The 25,828-nt window shown below is 34.3% G+C and overlaps 2 protein-coding genes across 2 annotated transcripts; both read right to left on the reverse strand.

Annotated features, from left to right (window-relative positions):
• Window positions 1–1,122: 1,122 nt before the first annotated feature.
• Window positions 1,123–4,947, reverse strand: LOC133298140 (cytochrome P450 734A1-like). Its single transcript, XM_061497375.1, has 4 exons — window positions 4,368–4,947; window positions 3,166–3,410; window positions 2,183–2,546; window positions 1,123–1,536 (listed from the first exon to the last, which is right to left on the reverse strand). The coding sequence occupies exons 1-4, from the start codon at window positions 4,857–4,859 to the stop codon at window positions 1,123–1,125; spliced, it is 1,515 nt and encodes a 504-aa protein (XP_061353359.1). The 5' UTR covers window positions 4,860–4,947.
• An 18,072-nt stretch (window positions 4,948–23,019) lies between these two features.
• Window positions 23,020–25,342, reverse strand: LOC133298148 (uncharacterized membrane protein At1g75140). The gene has a single exon (XM_061497390.1). The coding sequence runs from the start codon at window positions 25,108–25,110 to the stop codon at window positions 23,173–23,175; it is 1,938 nt and encodes a 645-aa protein (XP_061353374.1). The 5' UTR covers window positions 25,111–25,342; the 3' UTR covers window positions 23,020–23,172.
• Window positions 25,343–25,828: the final 486 nt, after the last annotated feature.

The raw sequence follows: 25,828 nt of genomic DNA on the forward strand, positions 1-25,828 counted from the left end.
AACATGATCGGACTAAACATATTGAGGTTGACCGCCATTTCATCAAAGAGAAACTTGATAGCGGGTTGTTTACCACTCCATACATTCCCACTGGGCGTCAATTGGCTGATCTATTAACAAAGGGGCTTCCTTCAGACAGATTTCAAGAACTTACTAGCAAGCTGGGAATGATAAATATTTATTCCTCAGCTTGAGGGGGAGTGTTGTAAATAATATTGATTTAGTTATTATTTAGTCATTTATTGTTGTATTGGGCCAAGCTCTTTGTTGTATTGGGCCAAGCCCATTAGGTTAAAAGTAGGTCAAATATTCTCTATAAATAGAGAACCCTTTGTACAGATTATTTACAATTCTATAATATATTAGAATACCCTTTTTCAAGTCAATATCAATATGAAATGTGTAAGGTGAAACTCCTTTTATGTAATTAAGACTTTAACAAAAAGAGTGCCCACTCAAAGCTGTTGGAATTGGTCTAATGACGAGAAATTCGAATAATTTATATTAAGTTATATGTGAATTTTCACTATTATATTATATAAAAAAAAAAGAGTGCCCACTCAAAAGCTTTAAAGCGAAGTGTGAATCATCGACACATAATATAGGAAGCAGTAATCTCAGTTTTTACTCATCGTGCATATGCCATAACTAACACACTTATTAATTAGGCTCGATCTGAACAAACATTTAATAAAGGGTTAACTTAGTCTTATGCCACACAAGATAGGGACTCTCTCCAACTCACCCTTCGTTATTCTTTTTTCTTTTTTTCTCTTTCTTAAAATTTGATGGAGCCCACTTATAATGAGTGTATCGCATAAGATACTCCATTTCATGCAACAGAAGACTAATAATTCCCTTTAATAAATCACATAATCATTAGAACTCAATGAAAAACATCAAGTTATCCATTTAACATATTTCAAAAAATAAAATACACACCAATCAATAAAAAGCCCAAAACTTAGAAAAATTCTACCGAAATACGTAATTGTCTTACTTTCCATGCCCAAATATCAAATAATAGTTCATACTAAAATTAATACCCGGAGTGTTACATGATTCACCTTAGATTTGAGAATAAGCCAATGACATTGTCATTCCAAACACTGATAATCATTTTCACAATCTCCTAAAGACAATTTGCATGCCATATTGAGGAGACACACCCATCAACAAGATCGGTCCATGAGCATATGTTGGCGAAAGAGCAAAAGAATATCTTTGTAAGATCATGGCTAGAACAATCTTCATTTCAATCAAAGCTAAATTTTGACCCACACAATTGTAGGGGCCCAATCCAAAGGGAAAATACGAAGCTGAATGCTTTCTCGGCTCAGTAAATCTCATAGGATTGAATTCAAGAGCATCTTCTCCCCATAACTCAGTATCATGATGAAGTGCAGTGATAGACAAATATAATTGTGTACCAGCAGGAACATCAATGTTCCCAAGCTTAACTCTTTTACTTGCTTGCCTCACTATTGAACCTGGCATAGCGTAGAGTCTAAGTGTTTCTTGAATTATCAAACTCGCCTGTTGAGAGAAATGAGAGAAGATTACTATTTTTTTAGTGAATGAGAATCATCCTTCCAGTGGTGGAGGGAAAGAAGGGCTAGCGGGGGTGTTCGCTCCATCAAATTTATATAAACCTATAGAAGTGAGGTTTAGTTCTAATTTTTTGATCATATATCTAATGCTCGCCCCCTTCAAAATCTACAAAAATCTTTAGTTGTAAGTATCAATTTTTTTTTCTCATATAAATAATTATCACTTGAAAGAAAAAATTCACACTATAATTTGACCTCCTCTTCAAAAAAAAACTTTTTGACTCGGTCGTTTCTTCCTTCCTATTAAATTTCGACTCACGAGGATAAGGGTGAGAGCAATTTTTATATATAACTTTATCTTTTCATATTTACAAAGAGACTATTTCACATATTCAAAGCCACGACCTTTTTAGTGATTGAGAATGTTTTTAAAAAATGGAGAGAATTATATTTATAAATTTTTTGTTTACAAATTTTTTACAAATTATACTATATATTTCGAAAGTACATTAAATTACACTACGTACTTCCAGAATTATATAGTGTAATTTACAAAAATTTGTAAACGGATCCTTTTTCTTTAAAAATATATATTACAAAATTAAGAAACTAGCAAGGCATAATAAACTTACAAATTTCAAGTCACTTAATGTTTCTGCGGTTGGGGGAGTATGAGGTCCTAAAACACGAAGTACCTCCTCACGTGCCTTGCTTTGCCATTCTTGATTCAGCCCTAAAAGGAAGAGTGCCCAACTTATTGAATTCGCATTTGTTTCCTTTCCCGCCATATAGAAATTTTTACAGTCATCTATTATCTCGTCCAACCCTAATGTTTGTGTCTCATTGTTGAAAGATTTGTGAGAAGAAATCAACAAAGAAAGCAAATTATCTGAATTTTTTAGTGCTTTATGGCTATCCTCAATCAACACTCGAATTAATTCACGGGTTTTCTTCTCTAGTCTCTTTCTTTCTCTATTCTTCTTGGTAGGTAAAAACCTGCATGCACATTAATAGCTTAATTGTGTAAGGAGTATTTGGATGCATTTATATATAAAAAAAAATGTTTGTACAAAGAAAATAACAAACAATTTACGGGGGATTATGTAAAAAATTAATTCAATCAAAAAGTTTAAGTTATTAAATAATGAAATTTCATTGGTTTTATATTATGGGTCAGGATCATTTTACACCAGTGTAAGTTATACTTTTAATCTTGTTCGTTGATCCCACTTATATCTAAGGGCTCAAATTTTTTAGTAATGTGAACCATTGGATACAAGTGGATCAATGATCAAGATTGAGTGTAAGACTTCTAACTCTTACACCGATGTAAGAATATTCTGCCCCAGTATATTATATATCTAACATGACCCCTCACATAAGAGTCCAGCAGACTTTAGGGATGAATAATACACAAGCCCTTTCTATCAATGCTAATAAATTTCATAATATTAATTAGTTATTAATAAAATTGAGGCGATGAGTATCGAACTTGTGATCACTTGATAGAGACACTTATATCATGTAAAACGTCAATCGAATCCAAAAGCTTAAACTAGTAAGTAATAGTTTCAATGGTTTTATATTATATGTTAAATAATTTTAATATGATTACCTGAACCCAGGAATATAAACACTTCTTGAGGCAAGGAAAACTAGCTTGCAATGTTGTTCTTGTAATTCGAAAATCTCTTTTCCTTCTTGATAGCTGCTTCCAAAAGCGACTCTGGATATAATATCAGCTGAAAGATCATGGACATCTCTATTTACTTCAATCTCAAATTCACCATCGCCTCTATTCTCGTTTTCCCACTTGTAAAACATCAATTTCGTGCTGTCTATAATTTCTGGAATCCAAGACTGGCACAAATACATTTCAGTCATGAAAATTGTTAGTTAATTTATATTGAATTCCATATCATAGATTCACAACACTATAAATGGTAGGTATTATGTCATAAAAATTCATGAAACTCAATGTTCGAAAAGGATTCATTGGTTATGAGAAGTTTTATCATATAAAGGTCTAGGCATTTTAAACTTCCTGCTTAAATTATTAAAGGCTCTTTCTCCTATATACTTCAGTGTTTGGGAAAAAGAAATATTATATTTTGGTCCCTACAATTATTTTAAATTTAGTCTCTGTATTAAAGAGTAACTTCATATGAACTATACAACTGAAATAAAATTAAAATAATTATTCATATAAATATTAATTAAACACTTTACATTGGAACTAAATTAAAAACACATTTCTACTTACTTCTTCTCAGTATCATTAGATTATAATTTTAATTCACTTTCATCATTTCTTTCTCCTCTTAAAATTGTAATATAATAATATTAAAAAAAAGTAGATAAAATAAATATGATCACATGATAAAAAGTAGACATAATATCTCATTCCTTAATGTACTAAGATAAAAATATATTTTAGTTTTTTTTAGTAGATTAGCTTTTTTGTTTTTTACTTATGTTGAAGTTATTCCATGAGTTGAATAAAAATACGATTAAAATTAGTTTTGGATACCTAACAAAAATTACAATACTCAGTTTACTCTCTTACAAAAAAAAAATAGTAGCCTGATCTTTATAAAATTTAAAGTGAATTTATTTTAATTATTTTGAGGGATTAATGTAAGTTTTATTTGAATTTATGAAGGACCATAATTTTAACTAAATGAGTCCACTTTAAATTTCTTAAACAAGTCAGGACTAATAATTTTTTTGCAAAGGGAAATAAGAATAGTATTTTTTGTTCGTAGACTCAAAAAAAGAGATTTACTCAAAATATATTTAGTGTAAGGAAAAGATTACCTTAACTTGCTCCACTTTAAAAGCCTGGTTAGCGATCATTCTATGAGTAGCCCATGACTCACCTTTTGAAGTGAGTATTCCTTTTCCAAAGAACTGTTTCACCGAGGGATTTGTGTCCATCCTCTCGAACCATTCACCCGTTTTCAAAAGGACCTCCTTAATGATATCCGGGTCGGATATGACTAGCCTGGGTTTCGACCCGTGCCAATAAAGAACAGTTTTCCCATACATGGGAGACCACCTGTGATAGAATGGACACACGCGCTGAAGGGTGTCGTGGCATAAAGCCATTGGCTTTGATTGAACTTCCGCGAACATACTTCGAATCTCTTCCGCGTTCCCTTTGATCGGACGGTAGGAGGGACCCCTTATGCCTTGTTTATGAAAGTGACGTGCAATGATCCATGGGACCCAAATGATTGAGTATGCGATTCTTGCTGCGAACACTAGCAGCAGATTAAAGACCACCAAGAGTAGAATTAGATGATGCATCGTTGGCTGTTGGGGTTCTAAGTGAGAGAGAGAAAATGGGAGGTGTGTCGTTAGTGCACTGAGGTCAGTGCTTGTTAAGGTTCTTAAAACAAGTGTTGAGCTGGGTGAGGTGTTAGATGCTTGCCATGATTATCCCTATGTCTTAACAGCTTATGTTCTGATGACACGAAGAAATTAGCATGTGTTTAATAATAATTAGTAAAGGTACAAATCACATGAAGGAACATGTAGCTAGATTTATCGGGAACTCTTATAAGGATACATGTGACAAATGATGCAACCAGTGACGTATCAAATTATGGGTGATAATTTTCAATACTATTAGGTAGTGTTTGGTATAAAATTTATTTTGGAATTGATGGAAAAGTGTAAGTGGATATTGAAAAATACTACGTTTGGTTCAGGTTTTTGAAAAAAAAACTAGACAAATAGGATAGATGGAGAAATGACTTTTGTGTTGATTTTTGAATGAAATTAACTGTTACAGAACCACTTGAGATTTAGTATTTTGAGATAACTGAAAAAGTGAAAAAACAGATGTGAAGTTTCTCTCGAACATAGATTTTGCAAATTTAAATAAATTTTCCTAGTAATATTTTGGTCAACCAAACAACTTTTTTTATATTTTTCTACCAAACTCACATTCCAACCATTTTTCTAGTAATTATATTTTTCTAGTAGTCAAAAAATTTATCTTCAACCAAATGTCCCCCTAGTACAATATCACATGAAAAATTTGTGTTGTGGTGTTGGTAATGAAAAAAATTAATATGAAAAAATTTGTATTATGTTAGATTTATCGGGAACTCTTAGAAGGATACATGTGACAAATGATGCAACCAGTGACGTATCACATTACGGATGATAATTTTCAATACTACTATAACACAATATAACATGAGAAATTTGTGTTGTGATGTTGGTATTAAGAAAAATTAATATGAAAATTTTTGTATTATGTTGCGAGTCACAATATAACACAAATTATCTCGTATTGATAATATATAAATTATTGGGTCCTTTTTTTATATTGTTAGAAAAAAAAGTTATTTTATGTCACTCATTATAATTATGTATTTCAAGAAATACATAATTATAAAATTAAAATTGTTTTCTCTCTATATATGTCACCGACCACTTCCGAAGAAAAAGAAAAAGAAATAGCTTTAATATTATAACTATGTACTCCTCAAAGTACATAATTATAATCAGTGGTATAAAATAGCTTTTTTTCTAGTAATAAGAGTATGATTTTCCTAAATTATTTTTATTTTATTATTTGTGTCAACCCGCATAGTTGACATCAGTGGCATAAGATAACTTTTTTTTCTAGCAATAAGAGTATGATTTTCTTAAATTATTTTTGTTTTATTATTTTGTGTTAACCCTTGACAACTTGAGATGTTATTCATGTCACGACCATTTCCAAAATAAGCAGGTCGTATTCATATTGAAAATTGAACTATTTTTAAATTTGTATCGTATTTGTATTAACTATTAAGTATATTTGTATTCATGTTAAATTATAATTATTTAATATGATATTTTTTAAAATTATTTAAAAGAAAATAAAAATTTATTTGTCGAATTTTGTTTAAATCAAAGTCTTACTGAATATTTTAAAATTAAACTTACATTTTCTCTCAAAAAAAAATTGCAAACACAACAGTATTTATACTTTATTTTTTTTAAAACCAATTTGTATCCAAAATCCTAACTAGGGCTTTGAGTCTCTCCAAACATTATTAAACACTTAAAATTTAACAAAAACCAAGCATGCAATAAAAAAATAGCACAAAAATTTACGAGACAGGTATAGAAGAAGGACTTGAAAAAGCAAGTGCTTTATTATAAAACAGTAGTGCCTATATATAGGCAACAAACATAAAGATTATTTCTTAGCACTGGGGGAATAAATCTACATAACCATATTCCGTAAAATGTAACTACTTCTTGTTGTTGTTGTTGTCGTCCTTTTGTGCAGCATGCAAACCAGCAAAATATCCCTGAGGGTTTTTCTCAAATTCTTCCCTTGAAATGTAGGACCCATCCGCTCCACCAGGAGCTTTCATCACTTCAGAAGAACCCGTAGTACCAACGTTGTCTTTGGGGGTATGGTTTCCAGTTCCACCTCCAGTCCTGCCAGCACCACCACTAACACTGTCACTACCTTTGCGATCCATGATCCAAATTATATTAACAAATATGGACTATTAAAAAAGACTTCAGGTTATGATGTGATTAAGAAATTGAGTTGTTTTTGGCTATTTATAGAATATTTGTGGCGAAACTCTCCCAACATAATTAAATGGCTGAAATGCTTCTCATAATTCCCAAAACGTGTATGGATTCGTGCACATGAAAAATCTTAAATGCATTTGACTAGAACTTCAATTTTCAATGATATTATATATATAAGGTCTCAGCTTTCATGCGCTAATATTGTTTTAAATTTTGTAATTGCCCATTCCGCGGAACGATAGGAGAAGATCGAAGCTTCTTCTTTTTTTTTTTTCTTGGAAGAGAAAAACGGGTCGTGGGTTGATGACAAAAAGGGGTCAATACATGGGGAAAGAAAAAATGGAATTTGATAGAGGTTTTGGTTTGTGTGTGAGTTTGTTGACCTGTGTGTATGTGGCGAGATAGATTGATGAGATCAAACTTTGGGAATGCACGTTGGGCTTGAAAGTATGTGGGAAAATGAGAAGAAGGCTCATGTTTGGTTTTGGCCCTTAGTTAAATATTACGAGATAGTTTAATCTTATGGCTGTTTCAAAGGGTTAATTTGCATTGCATCATTGTTGCTACTCACGGCAAGTGCACCGATCGTACAAGTAATATATGATTAAGTAAGAGATCGTTCCCACGAGGATTACGGTTCAAGCACTAATTCACTATCGCAAACTTAGTTGGACAATCGAAAGTGTATTTGGAAACAGGATTTGAATTGCAAAATTAAAATATTAAATATTAAGCTAATTACTTGCAAGAATTAAAGACAAGAAATTAAAGATGTGATTTAACTAATAAAATAAAAACGTAGCTAGGGGTTCGATTTCCTTTAATCTCCTTATTATGATTCGAAGTCCTTCTTTACGTTAATCGTCCTTAATATCAATCTAACCAATTCTTTCGCGTGTTATTAGAGCTCAATCCCTTGTTACCCTAAAACCTTTACAAACTTGAAAGAACCCTAGTTATTCCCCAAGAATGCAAGCATTAAGTTCAAGAATCTTAAGGTTACGCAAATTCTATGTCTATCCCTAGAATCATAGCGTTTACGATGAAGTTATCAGATATGGATCACACACCAACATCCCTATTGTCATGCATTTACCGATGATCATTATATAAGATTCAAGCCTATATAAAGCATTAAAAACAGATAACTTCATTCATGATAAAAAGGAAAATTAACGTACGAATTATTCAAAGCATAATAAATCGACTAAAATCCATCTAACCCTAACTACTTAAAGAACTAGCCGGACATGGCAAAATCAAGAACAAAAGAAAATAGAAAAGCTCCCCCAAACTCCATAAGTGATTGGTGGATCTTCAATATCTCCAGTGAACACTTGACGTTGATCCGTCTCCGCCGCTCACGAACATGAATCTGATGTTTCTCCGCGTTCCTTCAGCCTCCAAGCACCCAAGAGTTGTTTAGCAATCTAAAAGTTATGTATTTCTGGTCCCCAATGGTGTTTAAATAGGTCAAGAGTTCGTATTGCAGTAGAAAACTTGAATGGGCCTAAGTTGGACTTGTCTGGGCGCTTAAGCTTGTGAATGGGGGCTTAAGCTCCCACTTCTAACAACTTGATAAGATCTTCAATCTTATTGTTTTCACCTTGATTCATCTTCTTTTCTGATTTGATCTCTCTTTATCTAAATCTTCATATTTGAATCATTTGTTATCAAATCCCTTTAAAAATAACAAATATATTAATTAGTTCTAACAATCAGATAATGTTCATGATTATCATTTTAAAACCCTAATTTTTGACTTGTTCAACTAGATAATTCATATTATTTTAGTCCATTAAACAAGATAAACTAAAGGTTTATCAATCACCCATAAGAAAGTGACTCATATTTCATTATTGATTAATGTCACGTAAATTTCACTTTTAATAAAGGGATATATTATTATGAAAATACTTTACTTGAAACAAAACACAATCGTGTATGGAACCGAAGAAAGCCCACCCCAAAGTAGAAAACTTTACAAATCATCGTTTTCTTTTTCATTTCTTTTGCTTATTTGGTTTTTGAGTGACGCTTATATTTACTAATTGCTACATGATTCTTCCCTTTTTTAATTTTCTATAGCTACGGAAAAAACTGTTTAAAGTCACATTCAAGGATACAAAAAACTCAAACCTAGCTTTAATTAACTTCATAATTTTTGGTATTGGCGCCTGAGACAATTATACACTGTTATTCAATGACAAAAACAAATTATCTTGAATTGTTTATACTTTTTTTTTGGGGGTACATAATTGTTTATACTTTTAAAAGCGATGCTATGTAACTTTTAAATTAATTTTTTTTATATTGAACTTAGATATAGCGGGTTATAAGTGAAAATTTAAATAAAATTAATTATAAAGGACTATAATTCATATGAATGAAAAGAATAATCGATAAGTACGAGTATATAAATGGTCTATATATAATGGCAGAGATGTTATCTAATAATTTGCACGATAGTTTATAAAAGTCTTGTTCGAATAAAGTTTGTGCAATTATTATTATTTAAATAAACTTTTAATTATAACAAATTATTTTATCCCAATTAATTAAGAACTATACGGTTTGTTTTAAATTTTATATAACACTTATGTTGATAGATAAATTATTTATTCGTGTTCAAATTAACTTATTTGGATTTTAAAAAAAATTGTATTTCGAAAATATTTTTTTAAAAAAACATTTTTAGAATTTTCAAAATATTATGAAAATTTTATTAAAAGTTTAATAATTATGTTAGATAAATTTATTGTATTTATTTGTTGCAATATTCGTACGTGTTTCATTATTTAAGTACATATATAATTTAATATTTACATGGTATAAATAGAATAATAAAGTAATAAAATATGTTATATTTGAGGTGACTTGAACAAGCTGTGTTGGTAAATATAAAGAACCAATTCAACCTAAAAACTTAAGCTGTTGGGTGAGGACCTTTATAATGATTTATATTATTTTCTAACATATCCTTTTACGCAAGAGCTCTTAGGGCTTGAAGCGTGAATATTACTAGTGGCGGATTTAGAAAATTTTATTTATGTCTGCACACATAGTGATAGACGTTCGGGGGCAGTGCCCATGAATTTTTTTTTTTAATTTTTTAAATACATTAAAAACAAAAGAAAATAAAATAAAACTTCAACTTAACATTAAAAAAAATAATCAAGAAAATATTTATAGCCATTTGATAGAAACATAGTATCTATAGCCATGTGTCTAGGAGGCATTTTGTACACAATGAATTAAGAAAATATTTAGATATTTACAAAAGAGAGGTCACAAGTCCCCAACTTTAGATCTCAACCATCTATCTCCAGCTCACTAAAAATTATTAAGAAAATATTTAGATATTTACAACAAACTTCGATTTCAAGCAAATTGCATTACTTATAATTGATAGATCAGTATACAAAACAAACTTCGATTTCGAGCAAAATTTATGTCTTCACTTGCCGACATTGGCACAAGTGTGGGTCCCCCATTGAATATTACATATGCTCAATTTTTTTATTTACCTTGTATTTTACTTAATTTCACTTGACAGTGAAGGACGGTGAGGATTGAACTCGTGACCTCTTGGTCACGAAGCTCTGATACCATGTAAAAAATTAATTCATTCCAAAAGCTTAAGTTGTTGGTTAAGGAACTTTTTAATAATTTATATTATTCTCTATAAATAATGGGAGAGGTTATACTTACAACCTATTTTTCTTTACAACCAATATCTTAATCGTTAATTTTCGTCAATCAACGGTTAAGATTTATTGTGAATTAATAATTATTTAATAAATTTTATTTGCAAAAATCTTAACCGTTGATTGACAGAAATCAACGGTTAAGATATTGATTGTAAGAGGTTGTAAAGAAAAATAAGTTGTAAGTATAACCTTCTCCGTAAATAATTATGTGTCATCTCTGATACGGTGGTTGAGAACAATTTGGTGTGTCTCCATGTGCTCTCATAAGTGGGAGAGGTTGATGTAACTGCAAGGATTCCAAATTTAAATTGAAATAAGTATAAGTGATTAAGCTGCACTACATCAATTGAAAAAAATATATTTAAGGTTATAAGATAATTGGTTCGATTCTTGAGAATTATAACTCTTGAAAATTATGTAGAGATACAAATTCAAAATTGAATTAATCGGATCTATTAGGATTTTGGAAATATAGGGAGGGAAGTTATAAAGATATGTGTTTGTAAGCCTATGCCAAAGGAAAGTGACTTGTTGGAGAAGCATTTTCATAAAAATGGGACGCATACCCATTACATAAACCTTATTTGATTTGATTTTTTTTTTTTTTTTTTAAGTTTTACATATCTTTATTGTTTAAAAAATAGGATTTGCATTTGTCATTTAACATGACACAACAAATTTTCCTACACACACAATATTTTGTGGGACCCACACTTTTTGAAGAAAAAAAAATTATGGCATGCAAAACGAATCTCTATAACATTACACAATCACTTTTCCTACAACATAATTCTTATAAAACCCTTAAAAAATTGTATGCATTTTATAAATAAATGGAACATGAAGCTAAAGAGATCGATGTAATACTTATAAGTCGTGAAAGACAACTACATTACAAACACTTGTGAACTCTCAAACTTTAGGATAAGTTTGAACCTCTGCAGGGGAAGAGAACGTTAAAAATCAAAGGAAGCAGTTGGCTACTGAGCTTTTGAACTAGAACAAAATAGCTAATAAAGTTTTAATTTTTTAAGTTTTTAAATAAGTATATTTAAAAAACACCATTAAAAACTAAAAAAAATAAACAATAAGAATAACCACGTAAAATGCCACTAGTCTCAGCCGTCTTTCACATGTGTTTACTTGATGGGAGTAAATATTGTATTGGAATAATATTTCTTATGTTAAATTTTATCTCTTACATATATATAAAAGTATGTGAAATATATTTTTTTTTCTCTCTTGTCCTTATATGGCCCCACATGAGTCTCAATTTTTTTATATGCGTGTAAAAAATAAAATTATTTCTTATAATATGACAAATATTTATCCCACATTTTATAACATAAAAACTAAAGAAACATGTATATTAAATTTTCATTCAAATAAAAATATTAAACTTTTGAAAGTTCTTAAGATATTTAACGTTGTTAAATTTTGTTTTAATTTTTTAACATGTATATTAATATATGTTGAATAAAAATCCAAAATTAAATATAAAGTAAGTGGATATATTACAAGGCTATGGCCCAAAAATTATATATATTTAAATATGAGAATGGGCCACCCTATGTATCTGGATAGGCAAAGGCCGAAGTTTTAGGAACAGTGACTAAAGTGTCACGTTTGGACAAAAAATTTATCAGACTGCCACGCCAACAGTAAATTTTGTCAAAATGCCACGCGACATAATTTGCTACACAGTGTAGCAAATTATGTATGCAAGTAATTCGCTACACAGTGTAGCGAAATATGCCACGTCAGAACTACAGAACCAAAAATGCCACATGTCAAATTTTGCAAAATTCGCTACATAGGGTAGCGAATTTTGCAAAATTTGACATGTGACATTTTTGGTTCTGACGTGGCGTATTTCGTTACACTGTATAGCGAATTACTTGCATACATAATTCGTTACATTATATAGCGAATTATGTCGCGTGGTATTTTGACAAAATTTACTATTGGCGTGACAGTCTGGTAAATTTTTTGTCCAAACGTGACAAAATGATCTCTCCCAAAGTTTTAATCTTTCAATGGGTTGCCATGATGATAAAGGTCAAGGGCATTCCAGATACATATGTATTATTAAGCTTCACTGGTTAGCACCAGCCTCCATATTTCAGACTTTTATTTTATTTATTTTATAAATATTATGCAAGAATTACGATCCAATATTCTGTATTGTAACTACGTTCTAATGTATATAATGGATATATTTGTATCTAGCAGTTTGATATTATACACTATACAGTGAGAGAGAAAAATTAAATAAATGAACTATTCATATCGTTAGCTCATTTGCCGCGAGCTCATTTTCGGTGCTTTTGGAGCACTTGCTCCTTTGTCAAAATAGGAAAAATAAGGGATAAGAGTGCAAATAATTATAAAAATGAGGACAGGGTCAAAATATTTTTTTTTTCCATATTTAATAAATGGTGTAGTGAATACTTAGTGGTCCTGGAATACTGAAAATATTTTTCATTTGCCGCATGAATAAAATGTAAATATTTTTTACATTAACCCCAAGTTATTTCATCTAAGGGGGCGTTTGGTTGCGGAGAAATTTTATGAATAATAGGGAAATGATATATATAGGGAAATGGTTGGAAAATGAGTTTGGTAGGAAAATGTTAAAAAAAGTTGTTTTGTTGGAATAAATTTTACTGGACAAATTAAGTAATATTTATAAAATCTATGTTTAGATGTAAGTAAAATATAGATGGAAAAGATGCATGAAATTAAGAAAATAACCCTGTATTCAAAATACATGATTAGGTTGTACGAAGAAAGCATTGACATTTTCCCAATTGCAATTGGCTAGAAGATTGAATTGAAGTAAAAAACGATGAGATGTTTACTGTTGATATACAACACACCTGCAGCAACCTTTGTCAGGATCAGGAACAAGATGTAGTGATGGGAGGAACTGAACCATGGATGAAAGTGAAAATTCACTTCAAGCTCTGTGAGGAAATAGCTAGGTAAGCTGCAATACCACCCCCGAAGTGGGATTATTTGGCCTGCTTTTTGGTCACAGATAGCCGTCCAAATTGATCACCTGAGATAATGATTTAGGTAGCCATCTTCAAAAGCGGTTTAACCAAACATGGTTGTCTTAGAATCCTACTTGTAATTTGCCCATCTATCTTGCCAAATTCCCGCAACCAAACGCCCCCTAGAATTAAGAATTAAACGAGAGACCTTTCAATCCCAACATTGTTCATTGGAAAAAATATTTTAAGTGCCTCCATTGCACCTACATTTATCTCATGGAAATAAGACACTCGTGCTGATATGTTTTTTTGAAGAAAAAAATAACTCTAATATTTTAGCTATATATTTTTGAAAATACATACTCAGTAATTTATCCATAGTATTAGTATAGCTGTCTAATAATACTTATTACAGGATGCGACAGGAACACTAAAAAAGCTCTCGCTCATTGTACTCAGTCCACTTTATAACTGGGCCACCCCTCGAGATTTCAATTGGAGCATCTTTGATGGCTAGATACTGAAACTTGAAGCCTAGATTTTTATTAGCATTCAACCTGTTATGGACCTGACAAAGATCTATATTCTAGAAGATCCAAATAGGGCTAACAGTTAAGAGAGAATTAATGAAACATTCCTTAATTATGCTAATCCTACTACGGCAGCAATGGATCAACAATTGGACCCTCAATACTCCTGAGAGGCCCAAAAGTCCACTTCTGTCAGGTAACCCATCTATAAATAAGGGGTTAAACTAATAAGGTACACACTCTCAAAACCTTCTCTCTTAGCTTATCACTGTGCACACACCCCACGCCTTGACTATGTCGTTATATTATTGTGCACAGTGATCTGCTTATCTTTAGGGTACCTCTCCTATAGGTACCTGAGGGAGGGCAAACAGATCCTATATTAACATACCAATCTATGATTGGACATATCGATCTATCAGATCGTAACATTGGTGCCGTCTGTGGGGACCATAAATTTCGATTCCCACCCAAATATGGTAATGGCGTAAAAACCGCCGACTAACCAAATCTTAATACGATGGACGCAAAAGAAGCTCTTCAACAGCTCAAGGCGGACCAGAGTTCGTAATCTGAGATATGAAAGCCAATATCAACGAGCATGATGAAACTAAGATCAAGGTCGTGACCACCGCTGTCATCAGAATCATGGCTGAGATCCAGACAAGATCGTAGCCGAGATCGAGGTTAAAAAGAAGGGGCAAATCAAGCAAAGAGCAAAAGCTATGTTTCCTTCCTTTTAAAATTCTAAATTTACATGGGAAAGGAAAAAAGAATCCACCTTTTAAATATTTTATATCAATATCTGATAAAAGGATCCACTTTTTTAATATTTTGTATCAATATTTAAAAGGATCAATCTTTTTAATATTTTATATTGATATTGGAGAAAAGGATCCACCTTAGCAAAACATGATTCTGATAAGAAAATATTTTTCTATCTGAAATTAATTTGATTGATTTTGTCAATCCTATAAGCATGCGACCGACCTGATTGCAAATATACGATTAAAATGGATATTCTTTTATTGACATCTTGCAACATATATTATTAATTAAATATTCAACGTTTGTCTTAATTGGCATGCATTTACCTTATTGGAAAGCATGCTTTTTGCAAGGGGTCAAAATCATTCGATTGCAATATGAATGCCATATATATTTTTTGAATTAATTCTCAATTCACGTGGACAAGCCGTGATGGGAACTACAGCATCCAAAAATAATTGAATGCCTATGAGGCCGAGTAGCATTTCCAAACTCGGTTGCTTTTGGCAGCCTCCTTGGTTGACCATGGCAAAATCCAAATGACATAGGAATTTCAAAGTTTTGTTGAAGTACACTGTACAACTTGTGGGACCAGTAATAGTGATGCTTGAATTCAAGCTCCCAACATCCATGTGCCCATGGATCCCATAAAGAAAAGCTTTTGCCTGCGATCAACATTAATGCTGGAAACATCTCTCAAAAATTCAAGGGAAAAGTTTACAATGCGTTTGTGGTTTATTCTAGAATCACTTATGCTCCTGTAGTTTTTTTTCGATCACATATGTCCCGGTGCTTTGTAAAAACTAAGAAACCACAGGGGCATATGTGCAAAAAATATACCCTTTTACAAACCACATGGGCATATGTGATAAGAAAAAAATCACAGGAGCATAAGTGATTCTGGAGTAAACCACAGGGGCATTGGTGAACTTTTCCCAAAATTCAAACACCGCAATCATGGTTGACGGAGCGGCCTTATCGCTGGTTGCTCGGCTTCTGCTCGTTTGCTGGTGGTTAGTCTCACATGATGCTGAATGATTTGTGAAATTATTCACAACTGTTGCTTTGAAGCTGAGAGTCAGCTTCCAAATCCATCAGAACCACAAGAGACAAGATCTTGGCTCCCACTTACATTGCCACTTTGTTGAACAAACAAATGATTAAAAGCCAAAGACTGGAAAACTCATCACGGGCATTAGTTTGACCTAAGTCCAGCATGCAAACGAAGCCTACTCTCCCGCGCCACACAAGATATGGTTATCCGAGATCTCACCACAGAGACTTTAAAAATTAATTTACTTTGACTATTTTCTGTTATGATTATCATGGACAGGAGGTAACGAATTGTTAGCTGATTGATATGCATTCGTGGCTCAAAAACAACCCAGATTACTTGAATTTCATCAAGGCGAAATAAACTGAGGTCCTTTTGGTAGCTGGGTGATTTCTCAGACAGTGTGAGAACCCGATTGAGGAACATTTCTAAGCCATGTTTACAGCAAGCTCGGTCGACGGCCAGAAATATAATCCAGATCAGGATATAATTTCTCTTATGTTAATTCATTTATTATCATAATATGACATCTCATAGTTGCACAAACCACTCACGTGGATAATATACTTATGGAAATTATGCTTCCAATCTAGTGTATTATTGCTTGTGGCCACTAACAATTTCCCCAAGCAAAAGATGGGTAATTGATATGCAGGATAAATAAGAGTTGGATTGAATTTCAAAGCCGACTTCAATAGGCATCTCGGCTAACATCCAACAATAAGCAATTCAGTATCATGACCGAAACCAGGATCAAATTTCAATAGGCGTAAAAATAACATGCCGGTACCATGCCAATAGACCCAAATTTAAAAGGCACGAGGTGGTTTATGTTACTCTCACGGCAAGAACCATCATCTATTGCAACCAGGATGGGGACAAAATAATAAGGAAGCATTCTTTTCCTTACTTTTATATCCAGAAATTATTATCATAATTTTATGACTTCTCGTTTGACCAAATTCTTATATGCTGTGAAATTTCCATAAACATTGATATGCGAGATGTATGCTGGTCAACATTGTTATGCATGTGTTTAGTATTATTGTCGAGAAAAGAAGGTCGGCGAATATTTTGAATATTATCATGATAAAGAAGCATCAGATTTCACAATAAGGCCGTGTTCCCTATATTTCATGGAATATAAATGAAGATCAAGAAAATTTTGGAGCATAGAGCCTTTATGATGGATGCCCAATCAAATCCACTAGCATGAAATATGGTCAAATAATATTAATTGTTGACTGATGCTGGTCAACTATTATTGATTGCTAATTGCAATTATTATCTGATTGCACATGTATAATTATTTATTGCTGATTGATCAAGATTATTGCCTTCTTCATACTTTATTATGTTGCAAAGAACAATTAATCAGGTGGTGTGGAGATCCCCTCTAAAAAAGGGAAGGAGATCCAGATCCATTCAAATAAGGAAGAAAATCCACTAGATGAATGCAAGACTTGGGCGAAAAAAGCCAAGCTGAAAGAAGAGCCGAGGCACGAGAAGCCAGGCTCGAGATAAAAGGCGAATACTACCCCCCACTGTGGATTGAGAAGAGAGCCAACTCCAATTAAAAGACCACGGCAAATGAAGCCGGGTTCAGATAAAATGGCACCGCAAAAGAAGTGGGGCCCAAATTAAAAAGCTATGCAAGAAAAAGCAGCAATGCAATTCAAAGAGGCAAAATGCATCATCTCCTTAAATATAAGGCTTCAACAAAAGAAGCCAAGTTAAAATGAAGATCGGCCCTCCAGGATACAAATGGTTGACCGGCCCTCCGGGATATAAATGGTTGATTGGCCCTCCGGGATAGAAATGGTTAATTAACCAAAAAATCCGAGATATAAATCGGAGATAAAACGGAGATGGATATGGCGAGATCCAATCCAATCCAAGTTAAAGGCGGATAGGGCGAGATCCAATTTGAGATACAAATTGGAAATAAAACGAAGACGGATATGGCGAGATCCAATCCGGGATAGATATAAATCCAGGATATAAACTGGAAGACGGACCCAATCCGGGTTCAAACATAAGAATAATGCATACATGCGACATCAAGCCTGGTTCAAGGAAAGCGGGAGGACGCTTCCGTAATCCAAACTGAACTAAAATTCAAGAGGGCAGATTGAAGCGACACTAATCAAGTCATCATGATGACTTGAAACTCAGACAAAAAGTCGAGTTGGATATTATGAAACGACGGTATACGAATCCGGGTTAAAGTAAAATGAGGGAACAATTAGATACCTTCGTAAAAATGGATCCTTGTGTTTCTGATGCATCAACACAAATCTGAGATACAAGCGCAATTTGTCACGCTGACTCTGATCAAGTCGAAATGCTCCGTACTAAGGTCGAAAGACCCAGGTGGGACATGTGACAATACTGCCTTTATCTTGGATAGTATCGGGTTATGAAACCCAGGTCATGATTGAAGGCGACAATGATCACCTTCATCAATGCTGACTTAACAAAACGTTAAGTAAAAACAAACATGCGTCACAGAGAGTGACAAAAAGCGAAATCCGTATAATGCTTTGACCTCGGCCAGGTCAATATATCGGAACTCGTAAAATGCACGAGTTGCGAAAATAAGAATTTATTCAAGTTGTAAAAACAACCCGTCTCGAATGAGGGACAACTTGGGTAAAGTTTGATATTCTTAGAAAATATCCTAAGTTACAAACCTAGATAACAAGTATACAGGCTTGTTTATCAAAATCAACAGAATGCTAAGTCCTTAGAAGTATTTAACAAATACTTCAGGCAACTCTGGAATCTGATGAACCTCGAATACTTAGAAAAATATATCTAAGTTATCAGGGAGGCATAAAACTCAAGATGCGAGTATAAAGGCAAAATCATTCAACAGGAGTCTCACCCCGTTCTATCTGAACGTCACGGCAATGCAAGCCAGACTCAAAAAGATGAATGATTTTGATCAAATCAAAATCTGTGAAACACACAGTATGCACAGCCGGGTTGAAACAGAAGACGATATCACAACGAGATTCTGGCAAAGTCGAGCTCAAGTGAATAAAGCTACAGTATATAAAACTGGGCTAAATTTAACTCCGCAAACGAAACATGCAGAGAACCGGGAACAAAACCCCGCAACATCAGTGAAAAGGGATCTCAAATATCCCCAGATCAGCAAAAAGGCAAATTGCTAAGGCAAGTTAGTATTCCGACAAAAAAATGCTTGAATTAAAGTACTACAGCCCGACAACCTAGATTTCCGACTGTCGAACTGGGGGGCAAGTGCAAGAATGCAACCAAAATTAAAAGCAGCAATCCTTATACTTCAAGATTTTAGTAGGACAGTCAAAAAGACTGGTCAATTAGTCCGAGCTACGTACCTCGGTCAAAAGGGTTGAGTGAGGAATGTTGAATTAGTACACACGGCACCCGGCTCATGAAGCCCGACACCAAAGAAAGAACAAAAATAAATCCGAAACACGGATTGACAAGAATCTATGGATTCAGAACATGGATCAATGAATCAATAAAACTTTGGCAAAGAAGTCAACATAACAAGATAGCTGAAGCCATACAACAAAGGCTAACAAGGCTCGGACCATGAACATGGCCGACTTCCAGACACTGAGAATAAAATATTCGCAATGCGATAAAGAGTAATGTACAGCAACCCTGTATCCCGGACATCCAAACTGTTGGGCTGAGGGGCAACAACCCAGGATAAAAATTCAAGATAAAGAATGAAGACGGGTTTGGAGAGACAAGAACCTGGAAAAAAGCATCACGCCCCAACCCGCGATGAAATGAAGACGGATTCGGAGAGACGGGATCCTGGGAAAAAAGATCACGCCCCAATCCGCGACAAAATGAAGACGGGTTTGGAGAGATGCGATCCTAGAAAAAGAATCACACCCCAATCCGGGATAAAGACCCATAATAAAAATCTGGGGTAAAGAATGAAGACGGGTTTGGAGACATGAGATCCTAGAAAAAGGATCACACCCCAATCTGAAACGACAGAACAAGACGTAGTCAAAAAATGACACCTACGTCAAATATTATAAAGCCAAGGTATTGGAAACCTACGTCTAGCAACGTGCAAGAACCTGGATAAAAAAGGGTTAAAAATAAAAAGCACACTGCAGGACTGTGGCTTCTAGCCGAGGCATAGGAAAACGGAAGGACGCTTCCGAATCCTAAACGTTGTCAAAATAAACAACATGTGCACAAGCTGTGATAAATGAAATCAGGCTTGAAAAATAAGGGGCAGATTAGTACGACCTTGATCAAGTCACCATGACGCCTCAAATTTGAAAACCTAATTAAGAAAATTTGGTTAAAAGCAAAAAGCGAAATCCGCATAAAAAACCTTGGCTAGGTCATTTTGTTCAGTTAACGCTGAAAAGCTAAATCTGAATCAATAAAGCCACAGTGCAAGAAGTTGGACTCCAAGCGAAAGCCTCGGAAGGAACATCTACGAGCTCGATGTTGAAAGGAGGCAAACACTGCCTCACCAAAGCACAACATATTCAATACTCGGTTCACTAAAATTCCACCTCGGAATAACAGAGATAATATCTGCAATCGCTGACCCAATTAAATCGGCCAAGAAAAGTTCCAACCCAAAGAAAATTGTTTCAATAAAGATGCCAAGTCAAAGCAAGATTTCGACTGCTAACTTGAATAAAATATGCAAAGGAAATTCAAATGCAGAGATTACTGCTATTTCATCCCGGCAGCCTGGAAAACCAAACTACCGGGCTGGGGGAAAACTTTTAGCCGGGTTACATGGATAAGGCTTGGGGCAACTCGCCAATTGGATCCCAACAACTCAAGATTGTTCGTTCCCCGGTTACACATGTGTAGTATCTTGCCGGGTTCATGCATAACCCACCCACATAGTTGACAAGGGAAAATCATTCCCGGTTTCAGAAGAAAGCTACAAACTTAGGACGTGTGCATATGGAATGATGCTTGAAGGCAACTACTCGGTACGTGAAATGTTTTCCATGGTTTATGATCAACCCGCCGAGATAAGGGGCAATGAGGACCCCAGTTTAAAAGCCTGAGATGTAAGGAACATATATGCAAAAAGTTTACAAAAACTCAAACGCTCTCAGCTCAGCAGAAAACCTGAAGCAAAAGGCAAGACAATTCACCCCGGCAGCCTGGACAACCAAACTACCAGGCTGGGGTGCAACTGTTATGGACCTGACAAAGACATATATTCTAGAAGGCCCAAATAGGGCTAACAGCTAAGAGGGAATTAAGGAAATATTCCTTAATTATGCTAATCCTACTACGGAAGCAATGAATCAACAATTGGACCCCCGATGCTCCTGAGAGGCCTAAAAGTCCACTTCTGCCAGGTAACCCATCTATAAATAAGGGATTAAACCAATAAGGTACACACTCTCAAAACTCTCTCTCTTAGCTTATCATTGTGCACACACCTCACGCCTTGACTATGTCGTTATATTATTGTGCACAGTGATCCGCTTATCTTTAGGGTACCTCTCCTATAGGTACCTGAGGGAGGGCAAACAGATCCTATATTAATATACCAATCTATGATTGGACATATCGATCTATCAGATCGTAACACAACCATGTTGTATTAACATAAAAATTCCAGAATAGTAGGCATTGAATATGCTAGAGAATATTATTCTCTAACAGAATATTTCTCCCCTTATTGCATCGCCTGCCATGTGCTCAAAGTTGTAACGCTAAGGACCATAGTATACTACTGTCCTCTCCAAAAGAGCAATCCCTTATCCCTACCTAGAAGCATTTATCTTCAGGTACTTGATTTCCTAAACAAAACCTCAAAATGACAAAACATGGAAATTAAGATCAGAAAGCAAAACAGCAACACTGTACAACTTATGGTAGAACATGCCACGGGAAAACCTTTATGCAAAAATTAATCATCAGAATATTGCACAATTGCATTATATAAAAGATAAGTACTTTAGAAAAATACATAAATTGAGAACAAACTGAAGAATTATGGGGAAACAATCAAATGCTATACCTGCAAGCCCCACTGAGTATTCTATTTGCTCTAGTCTAAGGGAAGCCACTGGTTTCTGAGAAAAGAAGAACACCTCACCAGGGAAGTATAGAAGCCCATTTCCAGGGAAAGGGCATATCTGAATTTTATGTGTCCAAAAATGATTGTCCAGAAAATAAGAACTGCAGAATACAAGTTCAAACTGCTCCATTTTGTTTCCAAAATTTATACATCGTAAACAGGCTAGACAACTTAGATGAGTATTCTCTAACAAAATCACTTCCATCTAATGAGCAAATAACATTATATGCACCATCATTACTGTCATAATTAATTATTTTTTTCGTCTCCTTTGTGTCTTATCATTTTCTTTGATTTTAACAGTTTGATCGGTTGATATACACTAATTTAACTTTTGAACACTTCTTTTGGGACAATTTTCTTGAACCAATAGGATTTTTTTTTTAATAATTCTGACACTTTTATTGTAACTAAGGATACATTTAATTTCTTACACCAACAGTTCACAAACCACCAACACAACCGGGCATCGCATATTCTGGGTTCTGTTGCTTAAACAAGTTTTAATAGGAAAACTTTTCTGGCAATTAAACCACAGATTTAGCCATGCCAACCTCTGATATCCAAGGTTGTACAAACTCAGGAACAGCTTCAATGTTGTAAAATCCTATCTTAAACCAGTTCTTGGGGACGTTATATTTCTCTTACATGTGACATCTTTAACAAAAGCAGAACTTAAAAGGCAAAAGAGCTTATAAATCAAACACGTAGACAACAAATATATATATGGATAAGAAAAAGAAGAAAAAAAGAAGAAAAAAAGCTTGGAAGTTTCGCATTATAATTTATTTCCCTCTTGTATGCAACAACTTGAAAGCTAGAAGACTGCGAGACCAAATAGAAAAGTGATACTAAATGATCATATCATAAGATTAAAAACTAAGGAAATCTCAAACAAGTTAGAGAAAAGCTCATGCAATTAACTCTGCCACTTAACTGCGATCATTTACAACTTGATTTCCTACAAATAGACCATCTCTTCTTTTTGGGAAACCCGGAGGTTCCATGGTGGAGGCTCTAAATTTTAGCTCCGAAGTTGCTCGAAAATCTGGATCAACTGAAGTTGGCCTAGGATTGTGATCTCCAGAACCAAGTCTATAAGAACTTGTTGCCCCAGCAGGATACCTTGAAGGAGAGCCATACCTTCTTGGTGGACCTCTGAGAGCTCCACTTCTAAGATCCATAACTTCAGCATTTCTTGAAGAAGAGTCCACGAAAGATCTGTCTCCAGAGCCAGATGCCAATGGAGCACCAGCTGTAGCTGATGTAGAGCTAAAAGGATCATCTGGTCCCCAAGATGTAAGTGCTTCCTTCTTCTTGGCAAAAAAATGCCAAGCTACAAATAGAAAAAGTATGAAGAACAATACTGGGCTAGTCCATAGCATGGTGTTGAATTCCCCTTTAAAAATAGGTAGATTAGAATGATACATTCCAACATAGCCAGCTCCAAGGCCAACAATAACAAGCTTTTCGCGGTCACTAGCTATCAAGGGTATTACAGCTCTTGTTTCTGCATCTGAACTCAGGGTTGGATAATTCAAGAATGATGATCTTAGCTCATCAAGACTTGAGGAGAAAACAGGCCGAGGCACACCAACCCTCACATAATGCGGAGATGAAACATTATACACAAAAACCTTTTCAGGGTTAGCCATCAACAAGTACCCCTTAATTGCCTGCAAAGCCACAGGCTCATCCATATCAAACTTTTTCTTGTATCTAACCCTGCATTTGAAGTTCATTACATCTCCTATCAACAAAACATATATCAGATCCCCCTCCGAGGTAAACCCGTATGCCTTGGAACGCTCCGTGGCATCAAAAACATAAGTTCGAGCAACAGAATGGTTTAACCCTTCACATTCAGATTCTCTGATTTTCATCCCCCTCAAATCCAATGAGCCTGCACCAGTTTCTGTCAAAAACATAAGCCTTTGCTTCAAGAAAACTAGTGGTCTACTAGTTGGCATGGCAGAACCATACAATGAACCATTTTCCCTAAAAACCTTGATCTTCCCACTAGTATCAGCTGACAGAATGTACTTCATCCTACCTACAAAATGAACTTCTAACACAGTAACCGGCAACCCTTCCTCGGGTGACACAAACTTACCAATATTTTCCATGAAAAGAGAACTCCAATCTTCTCCACTCGATCCCTCCCAAACTCTATGTATCAAGATTTCCCCATTTTCATGACCAGTTACAACAAAACTCTCATTCTTGTAAGCCGAAGTATATGAAACCATTGCCCTAATGGGTGACCCCAATGAGGTATCATACTCAACCAAAACATCTCCATTCCTCAAGAACACATACACTCTTCCCCTCTCATCACTAACTGCTACATACTTACTTAGCCCCTCGTGGTCCCTAAAAGGCAAAACATTTATACAAGTGGCATCAGAATCCAACTTAACAGCAGATGCAAACTGAAAACTCTCTGACCAAAAAGGAGTGAACTTTGTTACAGACATTCCCTTAGCTCTCTCCCCATCTCGAATTTTCCCCTCAAATTTCCCATCTTCAACTCCTTTATTAGTTGATCTTCTATCATCATCATCACCCTTTATTTGAGTAAACCCACCCTTTTCCTGAGTCACCTTTGGAGGGTCCGGTAGCTTTGATTCTAACCTTGCAACAATATCACTAAGATTTCTCACTAACTCTTCCAGTTTATTCAACAAAACTTGTTGATTCAAATGATTTGTTGTTTCTGGTTCAGAAACAGCTTCCTTGCACGAACCTTGATCCAGCTTGGATTGTACTGAACATGATTCAGGGTCTGTTGGGGCACCAGAAACATGCAGAGAAGAGAAAAAGAACAGCAAAAAGAGTATAAAAAACTTGCCTTTTTGTGAAGACGCCATTGAGTTTGAAGAAGAAAAAATTGAGGGTTTTGCGTTCTATGTGTCGGAAGTTGTTGGATCTGGAAGGAGTGAATTTAGCAGAAATCTATGTAAGATTTGGGGAATCTGAGGAGGGAGTTCGGACAGTGTTATTGACTTGTGTTGAATTAGGGCAAAGTAAATTGATTAACAAACTGAACAGAAAAACAAGGTAACTCAGTTCAGTTCAACTGTAACAAAAGGATTTATGATCTGGTTAGATCGGTTTGCTTGGGCTATATCTCCATATCTAATAAATAATAATCCTTTGGACATTGACAAATGGAGGTCCTACATTCCTGTTCCTACAAAATTTCCTAATCCTACTTTTTCTTTAGGTAAGAATTTCTGATTTTCTTAATATAAATATCTATAGTCATAGTCATGGATTTTACTTTCCTTAATATAGACAAAAGGACCCACCCTACCTCCCCATTCAAGGAACCTAACTTTTTCCACTTTTTTTATTTATTGTATAAGTACCTAATGTTTATATTTTTACAGATTATTATATTTTGATTTAAGTTCAACCATTGGTTATAATCTTTGCACAATCATTCACAAATATTTGAATGTTGAACATGGAACAATTGTAATGCAAAAAATTAAGTATATAATAATTTCGTAGGCTTTATTAAAGAAATATTTTCTTCTGGAATATTATTATTATAAAATAAAAATAAAAATTCAACTTAATGCA

The sequence above is a fragment of the Gastrolobium bilobum genome, unplaced genomic scaffold (assembly GCF_033153095.1).
Source record: "Gastrolobium bilobum isolate Gb01-03AN ecotype WA unplaced genomic scaffold, APGP_CSIRO_Gbil_v1 utg36536, whole genome shotgun sequence".
Classification (NCBI taxonomy): domain Eukaryota; kingdom Viridiplantae; phylum Streptophyta; class Magnoliopsida; order Fabales; family Fabaceae; genus Gastrolobium; species Gastrolobium bilobum.

Bases quoted from the DNA above. Each gene is read 5' to 3' on its own strand.
- LOC133298140 (XM_061497375.1), bottom strand. From the start codon at position 4,859: ATGCATCATCTAATTCTACTCTTGGTGGTCTTTAATCTGCTGCTAGTG. The intron at 3,411-4,367 runs GTAATCTTTTCC...TATTTGTGCCAG, and splicing joins TTAAAGTGGAGCAAGTTAAG to TCTTGGATTCCAGAAATTAT. The intron at 1,537-2,182 runs GTAAGTTTATTA...TTCTCTCAACAG, and splicing joins CATTAAGTGACTTGAAATTT to GCGAGTTTGATAATTCAAGA.
- LOC133298148 (XM_061497390.1), bottom strand. From the start codon at position 25,110: ATGGCGTCTTCACAAAAAGGCAAGTTTTTTATACTCTTTTTGCTGTTC.